The sequence below is a fragment of the Hypomesus transpacificus genome, chromosome 14 (assembly GCF_021917145.1).
Source record: "Hypomesus transpacificus isolate Combined female chromosome 14, fHypTra1, whole genome shotgun sequence".
Classification (NCBI taxonomy): Eukaryota; Metazoa; Chordata; class Actinopteri; order Osmeriformes; family Osmeridae; genus Hypomesus; species Hypomesus transpacificus.
In genome coordinates, this window is record NC_061073.1 from 15,969,014 (window position 1) to 15,986,839 (window position 17,826).

The 17,826-nt window shown below is 42.6% G+C and overlaps 2 protein-coding genes across 4 annotated transcripts in view; one reads left to right on the forward strand and one right to left on the reverse strand.

Moving 5' to 3' along the window:
• The first annotated feature begins 177 nt into the window (after positions 1-177).
• Positions 178-7,667, forward strand: sergef (secretion regulating guanine nucleotide exchange factor). 2 transcript variants are annotated; one of them, XM_047034532.1, is made up of 11 exons: positions 178-249; positions 456-594; positions 717-866; positions 943-1,037; positions 1,257-1,317; positions 1,419-1,532; positions 1,634-1,696; positions 1,812-1,970; positions 2,123-2,289; positions 3,843-3,879; positions 6,436-7,667. In XM_047034532.1, the coding sequence occupies exons 1-11, from the start codon at positions 208-210 to the stop codon at positions 6,624-6,626; spliced, it is 1,218 nt and encodes a 405-aa protein (XP_046890488.1). In that variant the 5' UTR covers positions 178-207; the 3' UTR covers positions 6,627-7,667. The 2 variants fall into 2 exon arrangements, with proteins under 2 accessions (XP_046890488.1, XP_046890489.1); XM_047034533.1 differs by having other exon boundaries at positions 1,815-1,970.
• A 1,686-nt stretch (positions 7,668-9,353) lies between these two features.
• The window catches only part of kcnc1b (potassium voltage-gated channel, Shaw-related subfamily, member 1b), a 9,154-nt gene continuing 681 nt past the window's right edge, over positions 9,354-17,826 (reverse strand). The window contains exons 2-4 of one of the 2 annotated variants that reach the window (XM_047034525.1): positions 13,746-14,661; positions 12,662-12,835; positions 9,354-9,463 (exon numbers count right to left, since the gene is read on the reverse strand). In XM_047034525.1, coding sequence (XP_046890481.1) covers positions 9,354-9,463; positions 12,662-12,835; positions 13,746-14,661 — 1,200 coding nt within the window. Of the gene's footprint in view, positions 9,464-11,371; positions 11,736-12,661; positions 12,836-13,745; positions 14,662-17,826 lie in introns of those variants that run through there. The other variant, XM_047034524.1, reaches the window with a different exon arrangement.

Sequence of the window (17,826 nt, forward strand, 5' to 3'; positions counted from 1 at the left end):
CTAGTTTCGGTGTCATTTAGCCTATTTAAAATGAGGTAATCTGAGACCATACCACAGAGTCTAATCAGCTTTATGATTATTTTTGTGCGACAAACAGTACGTGAAACTTCTTGTGCCACACTCAACATGGCGGAAAAGCATGAACATTTTTTCAGAATTAGTTGACGGTAACAAGTGTCGCAAATTGAATCGTCTTCTTGCTATCCCATGGACACTAATTTGCGATCCAAAGTCTGTTTATACACGTGGGTAAGTTTACTAATCAAACATTAGTACGTTATGGTCAAGTGCATGCAGTTAGTCTGTCACTTAATGTAAGCAAACGCTTTTCTACGAGTTTCTTGATAGACAACAACGTATACTATTGGAATATTAGCGTAGTAGGCTAGTTTCCAAAAACAAGCCTTGCACTTTCAGCGGCAGTACCTAAATCTCAATTACTCGGAACTCCGTAGGGTGCTAACAGCTACGGCCAGTTGGGCCAGGGACATGTCGAAGACCTCTCGGTGCCTAAGCTCGTTGTTGATGACTTGCAACTGTCAGGGACAGTGCAGTGTCTCAGTGGAGGGGGTGGACATTCCGCTCTTGTTTCTGGTGAGTAGAAAGTTTTTTTTTCCGCTGATCATGTGTCTCCCTCTCCTGGACAATTCTTTTTTTTGTGGATAGTCCACGAAAGCTGTGTACACAGTGTCTGCTAATGGGAAGTTATTTTATAGATGGAGAGTTGCTGGTGTGTGGGCAGAATCACAAGGGACAACTGGGAATCAAACACGCTACAGAACTTGCAACCCTTCACCGCTGTTCTCTGCTGAACCAGAGGGTTGCTCAAGTGTCCTGTGGCTGGGATTTTACTGTCCTTCTCACTGGTAAGGGAACACGTCATGTTTGCATTTGGGTTTCCACTCTTTCAATCAATCTTTTAACAACACTTTTCATACGTAGATGATGGACAGGTTCTGACATGTGGGTCGAATGTCTATGGACAGTTGGGTGTCTCAAAGCCAGTCTCACACTCTTCAGAGCTGCTCCCTGTTAAGGTGCAGTAGGTGTATCCGTTTGTGCTAATCAGTCTGCATTTTGACATCATCATAATCTTCGGTCTTATTCTAACAATAAAAACGGTCTGTCCAACTATGTATAATTGTCATTTTTCATATTGTGTTTAGGCTATGTGTTAGTAGTACTGGCTTCTTTCATAATTGTACATTGGAAGGGTCTGCGTCTCATTTATAAGCTGTTCCCTTCGTCCTATGAAGATCTTACAGGTACATGTGATTGGTGTGGCAGCTGGACTCAGGCATTCACTCGCTGTCACTAGTAAGCTGGCTTCACACCCACTGGTCAACATTGTTTAAGTTTGGGTGTCTTTCCATGTGCATTAACCACAGCGGTCCATTCTGCTCTCGTAATGTATAAAGGTACGGGCTGTGTCTATCAGTGGGGGATGGGTCTCTCAGGTCAGGCTAAGAGAGCGCTGAGTCCACTCCCTGTCCCAACTCACTTCAGCTCAAGAGAACCTTGTCTGGTCCCAGGTCAGTGGAATCCATCAGATGAACAGCTGCAAAGCTGAGGGTGAGTTGTACGTTGCGTGTATGAATTCATTTTTGGTGTTGTTGTTGTTGTTCTTCTGAAGGTCTGGATCAAGTGACGCCAAATAAAGTGGCCTCGGGTTCCGCTCACTGTGTCTGTCTAACCGGTGAGTAACAGCTGCCGCACACCGTGATGTTCAAAACGTCATACATGAGGAACAGTTCACTTGTTATGTATTGCATCACTTACAATAGTTATTTCATTTCTTCTTTGTTGTCAAGAAGTGGGTGATTTGTTCCTGTGGGGAAGCAACAGACATGGTCAGCTGACCTCTGGAGAGTCCTTTCTGCCCAAACCTGTACTTCTGGACCACACTCTTCTAGATAGAGAAAGGGTTACTGACATATGGAGTGGTTGGACTCATCTTGTGGCCAAAACAGGTGAGATCACTAAGATGATTTTACAGATGTATTTCATCTCAGAAATGATTGTGTTTTTTGAAAATGTGGTACATAGAAGAGTGTATTAATGGCATGTATCAAAATGTTGTTTGGGATAGGCCATATTTGAAAGAAATTGTTATTTTTTTCAGAAAGTGGCAGGGTTTTCACGTGGGGAAGAGGGAGTTATGGACAGCTAGGAAGGACGAACCTGACCAATCAGAGCGCAAATGAGCAGTCAGGTGCTTCCTTGGCAGGGGCTGTAAACCAAAGGGAGTGTGTCCCTGCTGAGGTTAAACGCCTTTATGGAGCAACACAGGTGAGATGGTTCTTATGTACAGGTGACTTATCTCTGATACTCAATAGATTTGTGAGTATTTAATGGTCATTGGTAGAATATGATGAGGTAAGGCAATCCTTAGTGTTTTTAGGACAGCCCTAAAATAGAGGGTAGCTTCATTCTCAAACCAGTAGAGGGAAGCAGAAACTAACTAACCTTGTGATTGAATAGAGATCAAGGTTTAAGATGCGCAAAACAAAGACAAGATGTTTATCAGTAAATAATGCCAGTACAAAATATCCAGAACTGCTGCAACGATTCATAATAAGTTTTACATGAATATTTTTTTCTAATTTGAATACATGGTTATGGTGTAAGATATGCTAATATAAATAGTTGCTACATGCACCAGGGATGAACTGTCTCCCTACATTGTGTGTGTTTGTTCAAGTCCTTAACTGTTCAAGTCCAACATCTCCTTCTAGCCCTGAGAGAGAGAGCGCACTAATGGACCACAGCATTTTGACCAGAGTTTCTGCTCTCCTCCCCAGTGAGGTGGTTATGAGGGAGGAGCTAAGGGCTCATATTCAAGTTGAATGTGTAGCTGTGGGCACAAAAGCCATTAAAGGGTGTGTCAAGGACAAGCTGTGCCCGTCAACAATCACTGAAAGCTCTGTCTACTGTAGTCACCTAGGCAGAGCTTGTACACTAGTCAGACGGACACATTCTTGGCAGATCTAATCCCCTTGTGTAAGTATACAGTACTAATAGCGGAACACAAAATGGATTGGCTGAGTGGACTATGAATCTTGTTGCCTACCTGCCTCACACAGTTAACAGTCCATCTACACACACACACTGACCTGATCGATATTCATTTAGTCAACCATCAGATTTTATGAGGTTTGCAAAGAAAATGATTGAATGAAGGATGGTTTGGTCATTGGTTTAGAAACTGATTAGTGTTTGTCTATTCATGGCTTTCAACAGATGTATGCTGTATCAAAATGACAGTGAATAATATAATCTGTGCCCCGGAAGAGTCAGACAGGTTAATCGGGGGTGGGAAAGTTTTGCTTCTGACTTCAGTCTGAGCAGTAGAGACATGTGTCAGCACAAAGCCCACCAGAACCTTTATTATTTTGACTCTTATTTTCCTTTACAGCAGCATTGTCCCAGTCATGATAAAACTGATTGTACACAGAAGCCAGAGTAAGCACATCCTTACTTAGGCTTTTGGGACAGTTGTGCCAACTTCTCAGGACAGTTGTGCCAACTTCTCAGTACAGAGCCACAGAGTGTTCCTATCTGGAGATCTTCTGCTATGCTATGCAACAATGACCAGCAAGGACACAGTTGTGCTTGTGTGGATTACTGGGATGGATCTATTGACCCAGTGACTTTCGGACAAATGCACCTGTCTGACAAGGTGGTCTAGACACGCAGTCTGTGGACATAGTGCTGCTAGATGTTTAATCAAAGTGTCCGGCAGAGTAAATTGAGCACTATAAAAGTTGCTCAGGCTCTTCAACAAAATAGTTCACAAGAATGACTATGCTTTCTTTTACTTTTTTTAATTGTATTTTTTACAGATTGCTTGTGGATCCGAACATAACCTTGCCATTGTAGGTATGTATTTATACTCCATTTTTGCACATTTGCTGCAATATCTACAGCATATTTGTGCTATATCTATGAGACTGATCATTATACAATCAGAGGTCGTATAAAAAGGACTGCATAGTTGTGATACGATGTCATAATGTTGCATCCATAATACAGTGCAGGTTTTTTGTCTTTTTTGGTCTTTTTTCTGTGAAATGTCAATCCCTCTGTTAAGGCATACATGAGAGCTTTAAGGTTTGCATTTTGCCAAACGGCTCGTGTTGTAGGAAGCAATTACCATTGGACTAGATGACAATCACTGACACATGCAAACTGCCCAGCTGTGTAAACCAGAATAAGATTTACAGGCTATTTGCTCCAATTTCATATTTGCAAATGGCACGCCAATATTAAAATAAGAAAAGGCCTATTAGTATCCCTTAAGAGAATAATGGGCAACATAAACATCTCAGATGTTCAATAAGCACCAAGGCTCATGTTCCTTCCTGTCCTTCCTCTGTCTGGCAAGGCCAGTTCCTATCCTGGTTCCTATCCTGGTTCCTATCCTGGTTCCTATCCTGGTTCCCTGTCGTCACCAGTGAGCACACAAACCATTTTGGAAGGAGAGTATTTCCTTATTGTCCAGCGAGTGTTTTGAGTCAGGAGTTCTAGAGACAAGGAGCAGAGCCTGGTTTGGAGGAGCACCTGGGTCCGTTAGAGGCAAGCTGTCCCAGGTTCAGGGGGTACGCGGCAGCAGAAACGGCAGCAGCAGTAGTCACCCTCAGAAGCTCCGTCTGTTCCCCATTCAGCTTCTCAATGACACTCAGGGAATAGCAGACATAGAAACTGCTCGGGCACAAAATAAACAATCTCTGGGGTCAGCATTGTGACTTCCTCTCACTGAGCCTAGAGATTAGAGAAGCAGTCAGGTGATTGCTTGTGTATGCCTCCAATGTCCCGCTCCCCCACTGGCACTGCCTGCTAGTGTGAAACCCTAACCTCATTGGCCTGTCTTGGGTAAGGTGGCAAGAGCAACCAACCGGTTAAACAGGATTGGAAGCAGAGACCTGAGTGCCGCTATTTCTGGTGCTGAAGTAGGTCGGGCAGAAAGGGGAGAGCTGATGGCTGCTGCTCATGGAGAGAGAACTGTTGCAGCATGTTCTAGCCATGCCCTTAAACACCTGGGGAAGACCACCACAGGGTGGAAATCAAGTTTTCAGAGGTGGGAGGCACCCCACAGGTACATTGTGTAGAAATCCAATTAGGATCCAGTCTTAAAAGCACTCTCCAAAGTGGACAAGGATGGACTCATTGGACTTGATTCTTATGGGGGTCTGATTACGGATTCACTGGGGGCATGCTGAGAGTCATGTGACAATGGGATACACATGATTTATGATTGGCACTTTCAATCCTGTGTAAAGATGTTAATTATGCTGCTTTCAGATAGGATTACTATCATTTTTAATTGGGTGTGAAATGTCTGCCGTAGAGCTGACAGTATTTGTATTTGTGAGGAAATGGCTTTTTACCATCCATCCTTTGTTGGACAAAACATTGTGCAGGCACTTTGTTGCCATGACAACACCGGTCCACTGTATTCCAGTCAGCATGACCATGAATTAGCAGAGTGCCAAAACACCATTATTTATTTTTTTTATGAACAAAGCTCTCCTCTGGTACAGAAGGTACCCTTGACAATACATATCCTGGTGATTGTTAAACACGCTTCATATGATGGATATTCTCTGAATAAACACCAGATATTGTTGTGGATTTGTCCCTGGAGTATTTAGACGTGCTTGTTTTGTGTGGCAGAACTGCACAGTGACATAAGCTGCTCATGTGACGTTGTGGGGTCTGTGAGCAGAAGATGGCATATGCGTTTGTTGAAGATGGCATATGCGTTTGTTGAAGATGGCATATGCGTTTGTTGGCAAGCCGTAAAGCTTTTTGGATGCCTTTTAATTGAAGAGAGAAGTGACTAGAAATCCCCTGATGGAAGGGACAAACGCAGACCGAACACGATGATGGAGACAGCTGGAAGATGGGAGTTACCCTTGAGAGAGCAAGCTCCTTTGTGTTGCCATGGCGACGGGACCGATTAGGTAACCGTGTTGCCATGGCACGTGTCTCTCCAGTGATGCAGCCCTGACCACACCCACCAACACGCTCACCAGCTGTGATTAGCAGTATGTAATACAGACCAGAAAGGCAAGGGGCACAGAGGCAATCTTGCACACAACGTGTTTAAGAACTCATGATGTGACGCTGTTTATGGTGTTCTTTCAGTGCAGATGCAGTCCACAAAATCCCTATTGTTTTCTAACCGTTGTGCCTAATGCCATCTGACGGCTGAGCGGTTAGGAAATCGGGCCATTAATCAGAAGGTTTCCGGTTTGATTCCAAGCCATGCCAAATGACGTTGTGTCCTTGGGCAAGGCACTTCACCCTACTTGCCTCGGGGGGTAATGTCCCTGTACTTTTACTGTAAGTCGCTCTGGATAAGAGTAAATGTAATGTAATGCTGCAAGCGTGTCAGCTGCAACCAGCCAGTGAGCTGTCCTTTCTCCTCTTCAGAGGGTTGTCTACTTTCCTGGGGGTGGAACGAGCATGGGATGTGTGGAGATGGATCCCAAACAGATGTCATCCAGCCACAGCCCATATCTGGCCTGAGTCCTCTTCTGATTGGCTGTGGAGCAGGGCATTCCATGGCCCTGTGTGCTTCTGAGGCCAGTCAAGTGTTTCTGGAGGACCAGAATACTGGTTAACTTTGACACGGGAGTATGCACTGACTAGACATGAGGGTTCAGGCCTTCAGAAGAATTTACATGATTGATGTGGAATATCTGACAAAGAACATTTGACATTTAATCATTTGTTTTCATCAACAACAAACAACGGCATGACTTGAAATTGAATCCCCATGATCTGTAGCTAAGCTTGTATTTTAAAGTACTAACATTTTTTTACAAGCCTCTTAAGATCTACAAGCACGTCTGTATTCAAACTGTAAAACACAAATATTTTTCTGAGGTTTGTAACAGGTTGATTTATGTGTCACGGGGAGGGTGGCCCATCATTCCCCATGATCACTCCATCACTTTGATGGACATGATTGGGAGGGACCGTTTTTCCAGGACACCGCCGTGATTATGGCTGCCTGTCTGCCTGCCATGCTTGTCTTCCCCCTGAACAAGGCCGTTATGGAGCGTCTGAAAGATGGGCTGGACTGCTGTTGTAGTTCCATCTCACCATGTCACAGGGTTTATTGTAGTGATATTGAGCATGAGGAGACATTCAATCTCAGTCTCCTTCGTCAATACAGAAACTCTCACGGTCATGTAGTGATTTACCACTTAGGTATAAAGTGTATATTATCCACAATATTCCCATCGCAGGTTAAGGTGTTTGAATGTTAAAGACGCCTGGTGGTATGAGATGGTTCACTGGCTCGACATTTCAGTTTTTCCCTTTTTTGAGTAACACAGCTCTCAGATTATCATTTGTTTATATGTTAAATTGGATCGACCAATGTCTTGTCTTTATTAGAATGTTTAAATGTTATTTTTATTTGGCATCTGAATGGTGCAGATTTTAACCATCGTCAGCATGAGACTGTCTACACATTGCATTGGTTTTTCACGCTTAAAAGCTTTGAATCTTTCTATGCAACCTGTCTGTACAAAGTTTTAAAATAACACAATGATGTCACTTAAATATTACAATGAATATGTACAGGAAATGGAACAGAAAAAAATAAGAATTGACCCACTCAAAAAAATAAAATCAAGACTGTGTGAAAATAATCATTTCTGTTGTTTTTATTTTGTACTATTTATTGTACAAGCCTGAACTACTATCCGTCAGAAAAACACAAAGAAAATCCCTAAACAGCAGATTTGTTTAAACGATCACTGAAGAAACACCTGGTTAAGACAAACTACCTACAATAAGCACTGTGTCCAAACACATACTGAATTTTCAGAGAAGGGCACACATTTGCTGCCTGTTAGTCAGGTTATTGAGTCTGTTAAGGATAGCAGCTGTCATTTGTTCCATGTTGGACTATGATCAACATAACATCACCCAATTTACTCTTGCTTCATTTGGCAGTACCAGCTCTGCTGCAGTAGATTGCACATGGTTGTTGGCAGTGTGTTTGCAGTGGTTTTGTAAAAATGTTGGTCCCTTACCACCCGGAGTAGCTGATTCATACAAATGATGTTGAATCACTACATGGGTTTTCAGCCAATGGCTGGCCATTATATTTGATATTGATACTTATGACTTATTGTTCCAGACTGCATTTCAAGCCCTGCCTTGCTTGACCTGTGCAGTAATGTACTGTGGTTTCTTGTTAAGTATTGTGGGTGAAACTGGGTCAACTCGTCACGGTTAAGTGATCCTCGTGTCTTTCTAGAACTACAAAGTTGGTCCAATTAGATGATTTTCCTCAGTGATTTGAAATGATTTGTGTTCACACAGAAATGTTTACAACTTTTGTAAATTATTGCAAAGTTTGTTTTCATTGATATATATATATACATATTTTTGGGGGTATCATCTGTGGTCAACAACAAACCACGCCATAAGTTGACGGAAAAATGTGATAGCTTTCTCCGCTCTCCCATACTACAGATGCTTTATTGGACTGAATGCTAAATGCTAAATATGCTAACATATTGTGATGGGATCATATATCAGAGGCACTTGTCCAGTGTAATGCATAAGATTTGGCAGATATTTGATACAATCGGTACTGTATCACGTAATGAGTGCCTAAATGTTATTGCAATAAAGAAAACAATCAATTGTGAATGTGCTTTAGGTACTTAGGTAATACATAACACACTTGAAATGAGCTACATGTATATCTTATGCATGGACAAGTTCACAAAGTATCCTTAAATACCATAACTGAAGTCATTATATTGGTGTTTTAGCCCTAAATGTAATTATTTTAACCAAAGCTGGAAAGCTTTTGGTCGTTTGAAACAGGTTTGGTCTTTGCTTCGTTTATACATAACTAGTGCTTTAAGTAATGACATTATTCAGTTTGATGAACATTTGATGTGTAAAATATAGTCAAAATAATGTTAAAATTCACTGGTGTAAACAGTGCAAAAGGTTGTAAAGTTGTGACCATGACAGTGCAAAGTTAGTCGTTTTGAGCAGTTTTGCCTGGCTGACTGACGGAGTATAATATTAGATCTTTCGCTTTTTTTTTTTACAGAAACAGACAAATGTTTGATTACCACTCTCTAACATTGGTATACACATCTTCAGCACACAAAAGCATATTTACAGCACCGACACACACAAAAATAGGCACACACATTACAACACAGTAACCAGTCACATATACTGAGCTACATAAGGCTTGACAACAAAACTCTCAGTGCTACATCTATACTGAGTTTGTGATGTACAGGTTGTCACTGTCACACCCATTTATAAAAACGCTAACTTACACACACGCTAATGCTAGAGTCTTATCAGGTGGGGGATGGGGCAGTATGGGTCAAACACATAGTGGTTGGTACACCATGGTTCATAACACAAACTGACTCTGTTGGCGGTCTGCTCCGGGTCTGTCGCTGGGTCTCTAAAAACATATGAAAAAAAAACAACACAAAAAATTATTACACAAATGATGTATGTCGAGTAAAATGATGGAGAGTACCTCGTAATTATTGGGGTTGTTGTAATGACACAGGCCTCGAGAGTCAGGAAAGTGTGCTGTGTTAGTCTGTCATGGTAAACGTAAAGTTTACCATGTATTTCCCATGCTTAGCCAAGGCACCAGACAGAGATGCATCATCTGTATACAGTTGTTAGACCCTTAAGGAGATTAGTCAACATGCCTGGTCATGCTTTATTTTACATTCGGGTATACAGTCGTTTTGTTGTTGACATGCGTGTCTGAATCTTTGCATCATGCTCTTACAGGCACCTCATTGGTTCTCTCTTTGACAAGCTACGAATGAGTCAAACAGCCGTTAGAAGTTCTAGCTTGAAGCTAGTGGAGATAGGAAACATACTGGATGTATACATGTTCTGTTGAATAAAAACTGAGTCTAAACACAGATTGTATACAAAATTTATTTCATGCAAGGTCTTTATTTACATATTAAGTTTGAATACTTTAATTTTGCATAAATGTAAAATACATGCATTTACCTTTCCCCAAGTGTGTCCTAGCCCCATGCAGGACCCTTATGTATTCACTTGCAGTAAGTATGATTGGGAATATAATTCACCTGCATATCATCTTACAAAGTCTTAACAATGGTTGTACAGTTTGCAACATTTACAACACAAGGAGACATGACTTCAGTAAAGTAAAACTTCTCCAAACAAAAAAAAGGAATTGTGTTCTCTATGGGCTCTAAAGAAAGAATTGAAAAATATATCTTGTGATAAGGTAAGGTGCTTCTGTTTGTTAACGTTTGTTTTTGTGCATATGTATTTGCACTTCAAAAATCTTTGTTAGTATTGATAAACTATCTATTGGTATTTTCATTATTTCAAATTCAGCAGTTTATATTTTCAGTTTGAATAAAGGAAACTGGTTTAAATTTCGAATTACTATTTGTCATAAACCCTGAGTCGGGCATGGTGCTGTATAAACAATTAATGACTAGGAAAGATAGCTTTTTAATGCATTGTATACCTTTCAGTTGTCAAGCATGTATGACACTTTTATGAGAATGATGATCAAGCTACTGATACAGAGGTAATTATCAAACCTCTGGCTGGTCAAGAACAAAAAATATATAATTATCAAATTATTTTGCTCATGACAGCTTAAGTTAACTTAAATTGAAGCAAAGTTGTAGTGTCTTAAAACAAGGTCCCAAAAACTGAACACATACAAGTAGATAAGATATATGAATTTGGGGAAAGGCAAAAATGGTAGCTACATTGAATATTTGCTGTGACTGAGTCTCTTGCTGCTTCAAATGTGCATAAAAGTAAGAAGCTTTTGAAAGAAAAACATGTTTTTCTTACAGTTTCTGTGGCAGCTTCTTGTTGTACATAATTCATCATGCAAGGCATGCCAAGGAACACGGTTTTGATATTGTTGACAACAAACAAATCATCACTGATATAAAATAAATCCTCACTATTTCCTCAGACGTTTCTATCTTTGATTTGAATCACCACTCAAATCAAAAAGACAGAATAGGTCTCTGATATAGGCCATCTACTCTCTACTTTCCAACAACGAATGTGCTCAACATTCACAAGCATTCCCAGAACAGCTTTCTGCTACCATCACAACAAGTTTAACAATGCCTTTTTGTTAATGAACTAGGAATGACTGTCATAAGGTAGCCGGGGTTACATCTTATGAAATCTTTCTCTTTCACAAGCTTTTCTTCTATAAAGAAGATGAAAGAATTATAGACAAAAGTATGAGAGATCAAAAGCAACATAGCAACAGGCAATGAGAAAACAGTAGAGGAAAGCGAGAAGGATAGCTTTCAGATAACAGGATACCAGTGCTATCAGTCTACAGCAGTCACCCATGCAGCAGCCCCTGGCAGTATTCTGTAGGACGCGATGACACAAGCATATCCTTCGGGGAATAAGTTACAGCTCTGTCTCGAGACACTTTGTTTTCTTTCAAAAAACGAAAAGAAAAGGAATGAGAGCACAAAAACGAAAATATGAAAAGAGAGAGAAGAGGATCAGCATGGAAAGGCCTTCGCTGTGTCCTAGTCAACCAAGCTAGACAATGGTTGGGATGGGACAATGAGAGGGCTGCGTTAGTCGGGTTGGGCTGCACTGCAGAGTGGACACAGAGGAAACTCCGGAAGCTTCCTTGCTGCTCATGCCAGACATGCTGTTAAGGCTCCAAGGCTTTTCATAACCTTTGGTTGGAAAACAGAGAATGTTTTGAGTAAATTGTAACGCTGGATCCGTGTCAGAACGGACGGGCGCTTGTCTTTGATCGGTTACAGGTACACCTGTTGCTTTCTTGATTTTGTCTCCTAACAAGATGGCTGCAAAGACTTCAGTCAGGTCAACAGCATCACTGTGCATGCATCAAGTGCATAAAGAATTCAAAGGCATGCAATCGGTGGTACTGGAATGGTTTAGAGAGAGTAGAACACTGTCAGATAACATCAGGCAACATCAGATAACGCTGTGTACCGTAACTACGGCAGCCAAAGTGATTTTCCCTGCTGGTTACACTTTCATTAGATTTCCAAGACGTGTTCAATAAAAGGGCTTGATTGTGTTTCAGTTTGTGAGTCAGTGTTGTGGATGTCCTCTACAATTTGTACTTAGACACAAGAAATAATCTCTTGTGGTAGAATTCCGTGCCTTGTCATTGTGACAGTTGTTCTCCATCACCATTCTGATAACACCCAGCAGCAAGACACTGCATGCATCATTATGCTCAACACCAACACAGTCATAATCAGGGACAGCAGGATTTGTTTCAGTAAAATATACATGATTCTCACACATTAATGTCATTTTCAGGACAGTACATTTGTGTTTCATATAAAACTCTGGAAATTGGGGGTATCCATACATTGTATCAAAATAGATATTGTGCAGGTGTGGGAAACACATGTTGACATTTGACTTTCTAGTGATTGAGCTTGTGTTGAGTACTATGAGCTGTAGTAAATGTAATGATGAGCGCATTCCAATGAAAATGCTGATCAAAATGTTACAGAGGATTCTGTGTGTGTATGTGGTTCTGACAGCTCAGTGCATTAGCCCCATAAAAAGGGTTAGGGTCAGTGTGTTACAGAGGCCTGGGATTGGCTGTTGCCATACGTACCCCTTCTGACTCTTCCCCTCACGTGATTGGGCCGTTCAGCGGTGGTAACCAGGAAGCAGGGTCGTTCTCGCTCAGTAGGGCTGAAGATCTCCTCGGGTGATATGGCCTGGTCTATGTGAGGACAGTCTTCATTGGCCAGTGCCGCATTAGCTGCCTCTCCGTTTAGTTTGGAATCTTTAAACAAAGCGGAGACACCGTGCAGAAGAAGAGGTGACAGTTACAGTCAAAATCATGAGTATCTGACTTTTACATTTTTACATTTAGTCATTAAGCAGTCGCTCTCATCCAGAGCGACTTACAGGAAGTAAAGGGACATTCCCCCCGAGGCAAGTAGGGTGAAGTGCCTTGCCCAAGGACACAACGTCATATCGTACAGCCGGGAATCGAACCGGCAACCTTCTGATTAATATCAGACCCCCTGTCAGATGGCTGAGCGGTTAGGGAATCTGACTTGAGACACACCACAACTCTTAGAATGATGCAGAGAGCAGCAACAACCTTCAGAGATGGGGGTCAAGCTGACAAGACGTGGTCTGCACAGCCATTAACATAACCACATGATTATAATCTTGGATAATTCAATTGACTGTACTTTGAAACATGTAAGGGCTTGTGGTCTTTTGTAATGCTATTGTAATGCTCACATTGACTACTTGGTACTTGGACTCACCGATTACTAACATACATCAACACAACTCAAAGTTTCCAACAACACTTGTAGTTCAGTGACAGTGATGTGCCGTGGTGGACTAAGGCAGCTGGGTGAGTCACAGTTTTTACAACAACTGCTAAATCAATACCAAGATTATTCATGGCCTTACTTAGTCTCTCTCTACAGTCTGTGCGCTCCCACTGAATTTCACAATGCAAGTCATACACTCTATTGATCTTTCAACAGGAGATTCGTTTGTTTAATCTGATATGGCTGAGTCATATGTTTGAACCAATAAGAGACAAACAGAGAGACAGCGAAACAGTGATTCACATTAAGCAGTGATGTGAATGCGAATGTTTTGTTTCTGGGATGCATTACTATTAGATGAATGTAGACAAACAGTATGTGTATATATATATCGGTTCCTACCTCGAAACTTTATCTCGAAAACGTCATCATGGGCTATGGGACTCTGATGCTGTGAGCTGATGCTGGACTTACAGTAGTTGGGTGAGCCTGGTTGGGGAGCTCTAGGGATGTGTCTGTTCTTCTTCTTTGGTAGCTTCTGTTTCGCCATTGCCAGGGAGTAATACATTCCGAAGTTGTTGACAATCACAGGGACGGGCATGGCGATGGTCAGCACCCCCGACAGGGCACACAGCGCGCCCACCAGCATGCCCGACCACGTCTGGGGGTACATGTCTCCGTAGCCAAGGGTCGTCATGGTCACCACCGCCCACCAGAAGCCAATGGGGATGTTCTTGAAATGTGTGTGCTCGCTGGCACGAGGGTCGTTGGGAGAGGCTCCGATGCGTTCGGCGTAGTAGATCATGGTGGCGAAGATGAGCACGCCGAGGGCGAGGAAGATGATGAGGAGGAGGAACTCGTTGGTGCTGGCGCGCAGGGTGTGGCCCAGCACGCGGAGGCCCACGAAGTGACGGGTCAGCTTGAAGATACGCAGGATCCGCACGAAGCGCACCACTCTGAGGAAGCCCAGGACGTCCTTAGCTGCTTTGGAAGAGAGCCCGCTCAGGCCCACCTCCAGGTAGAAAGGCAAGATGGCCACAAAGTCGATGATGTTGAGGGCGTTCCGGATGAAGTCGAGTTTGTTCGGACAGAAAGTTATTCTCATTAAGAACTCAAAGGTGAACCAGACAACGCACATTCCCTCGATGTAAGTGAGGAAGACCACCGTCTCCGTCTCTGGGTAGATGTGCTCCTCCGTCCTGTTGCCCACCACCCTCAGCTCCGTGCGGTTGATGATGGGGTTGAATGCTTCGTGGGTTTCCAGACAGAACGTTGTAATGGACACCAGGATGAAGAACAGAGAGGCCAAAGCCACCCACTGAGGCGCAGAGAGGCGGTTTCGACAAGGTTAAATGGGGGAGGGAGTTAGGGAGGGGGTGGTAGTAGAGGGGGATTAGAGAGACGGGGGGAGAGAGAGGAGGGAGGGAAAAAGGAGGAGGCAGAGTGAGGCAGGGGGGGGGAAGTGAGAGGGGAAGGAAAGAGAGGGAGAGCAGAATGAGAATGAGACTGAGCACACAGTAATGCCCCTAATGTAATCAAGTCCAACATCCCCAGCGATCATAGAAAGACTCTGTTATCCATTCAAATCAATCTGTGATACAGTTTTCGATACTCTGAACTCTGGAGTGCCAACGCCATTGGGTGTCTTTCCTCAGCTTGCCCTATGGATGTGGCAGATCACCATTCCTTGTCACTTTATAGATCTCAAGGTCACTGTGCTCTAAAAAACAAGAAGCACACAGAACAATGCTTCTGCACACGAGTAGACCATGATGTCTGAATGTTGCAGTTGCTCTAAGTATGGCATGTGAGTCTTCCCTAACAAGGTCATGCTGGCCAGAGTTTCACCTCCAGGGACTGGGCCCATTCGGACCCTTGTCCTCATGTGACAGAGAAGTGAACACAACACTCTGCCCATTAAGAAGCATCTCTTGTGATGTATTGATTGGAGGGTCACGTTGTTACACATGGATTTTAGTGAATTGTTCTACATTACCTCCGAAATTTCCTCTCCTAGATTGGGTATTTCATTTGTTTTAATGTTATAAATTATACAAATAATAATGACTGGAATAACTCATGCTACAAGGTGAGTGTGGATACGTACTGTAGGTTTGGACTTGTTTAATTCTTCAGAGAAAATATGTCTCTGTTGTCTTTGGATCACAGCACCCTTCAGAACTTTAGCAACGTCTGATCAAAAGAGCTATTGCTGAGACTGAAGTCATTTCCTCTGACTCTCTCTGTAGCAGTGCATCATAAAAGGGCTTTTTGTGCTGTGCATCACCTGAAACTTCAGACATACCCTCATTACGACAAAGACAGTGGGACCAACAGAAATCCATTGATGCATGAAGACATCCAAGTGAAGGAAAGCAGTTTACTGTTGTAGCCTGCCAGGCTTACTAATGAATGCTACAGGGAAGTGTCTCTGAGTGGGGCACGTCAGGGCATGAGCAGAGGCGACGCTCGATATTCCTATGAGTTAAAGCAGTACATACACACATACACTCAGTCACCTGCTTACACGCATCATTCTAATAAACAAATCCAATGAACAGCCTGCGATTGTGATAAAAGCAAACCATTCATCACATTTTGCTGTGAGGAACGACAGTACAGCAATAATGCTCACACGTTTAGGTGTTTCTCTTCCATATATCACTGTGGATCAGATGGATCATCATTTAAACACAATACAATACACATCTTCAGAACACTGAGAGACAAAGCACTCCACAGTGTAACGCATGCAACATTGTTGTACACAACATACAATATGAATTGTGTGCCATAACATAAAACAGGCTTTGACAGCTTTTTCTGTGTGCCTGGTGTACTGTGATACTGAAGGTTAGACCAATCACAGGTAACTACTGGCTACAGGAGTCCTTGAAGTTGAGAACAAAGGCCTTTTAAAGCAGATCATGGGGGATGAACCTATACATCTGTAACACTAGCAGTTCTGTTCAATATGAGAAAGGTCATTTTCGTCACCATGCTCTTTCATGTGGGCCAGCTTCATGTTGCCTGTCTGACACCATCTCTGTCACAAGAGCTTGGCTCAACTGCTCAGGGTTAGGGTGTTGTTTCTGAAGGTTTATCCCTGAAATGAGTTGCTTGGCCAGGCAAGAACCTCTTTGCATCGATTGGCTCCAGTGTATATCTCAGATCTTCTTATGCTGTATCACACTTCTAGGCCCCTTAGATAATCAAGGCAGTTCCTTTTAGCCATTCCACAGACTGGGATGAAAACAAAAGGTGATCGTGCCTTTTCAATTGTAGCCCCTACGCTGTGGAATAAACTGACTATTTTTATCAGGTCATCCCCCCCACCACCGAGACATTTAAGTCTCGTCTTAAAACCAATTTTTATTCTTTGGCTTTCGAGTCAGTTTAGGGTCACTCGTGCTTATCGTAATTGTGTTGTTTGTCTGCTGTTCTTATTTATTGTTGTTTTGCCCTATTTGATGTTTTTGTACAGCACTTAAGTTGTCATTGGCTGTTTTTAAATGTGCTCTATAAATAAAACTGACTTGACTAGACTGCCTTGGCACATGGTAGAGATTGTTCTATACCATGATATTCACTAATCCCTTTGAATGCACCACAGACAGACAGTGATCGGGATTTTTCAAAGATGTGTCCACTGTGAATACAATTAGTAATTAACTCTGACACTCTTATCTAATTAATCCCCAAGATGGGATTTGTACTCTGCCACACATCACTCCGCCTTTGTCGTCAATACCCTGAATGTGGGACAAAGCTCAAATGGTTTCTTCAGTGTCACATTTTACTGCACCCAGAAGAGACACAGGAAGGTTGTACGCTATGGGCCCCATTACTCTTGAAGGTGATTACTTGTCAATATAGTTTAGTACATGTTGGCAGTATTCCTGATCCCCACTAATTACACCAGTAACTGTTACAGCTGCTGGAACAGAATGGCACACAGCAGGTTGAGTAGGGGGGGCTGTGGTCTAGAAAGTGAAAATATCTGAGGTGCATTGGCCCAGATGGAAGGGAGCCTATAACAAGGCCAATAATATCACTTCCAACAGCAATTTGCTTTTGTTTGGATGTCAGCCATCAAACCCTGTTGGTGCCAAAAATCTGGTTTACTAAATGTGTGGCTGACCCCTTTAACCAAACTGCCAACTTCCTAGGAATTATCCAGTCCTAGTGGTCTCCCACTGATGGCCTTTTCAGTGGGCAGGGGGTGAGAGTCAGTCACTGTATCGTCCCTGCTCACAGACGGGTTTGAATGGTGATCATTTGAATGTTTATCATAGCTTCCTGTCAAATTAAGTATGGGTCAATGCCTTGTTACTCTGTGTCACAGTGGTGTCCCCTGGAGACCCTGAGGAGGACAATTTCAAGGTCACAGACCCTCTCTGAAAAACATGCCTGGGAAGGGGGGGGACACATAAATCTTTAATTGACCATTGGTAATCAACCTGATACAATGACGATTCATTAC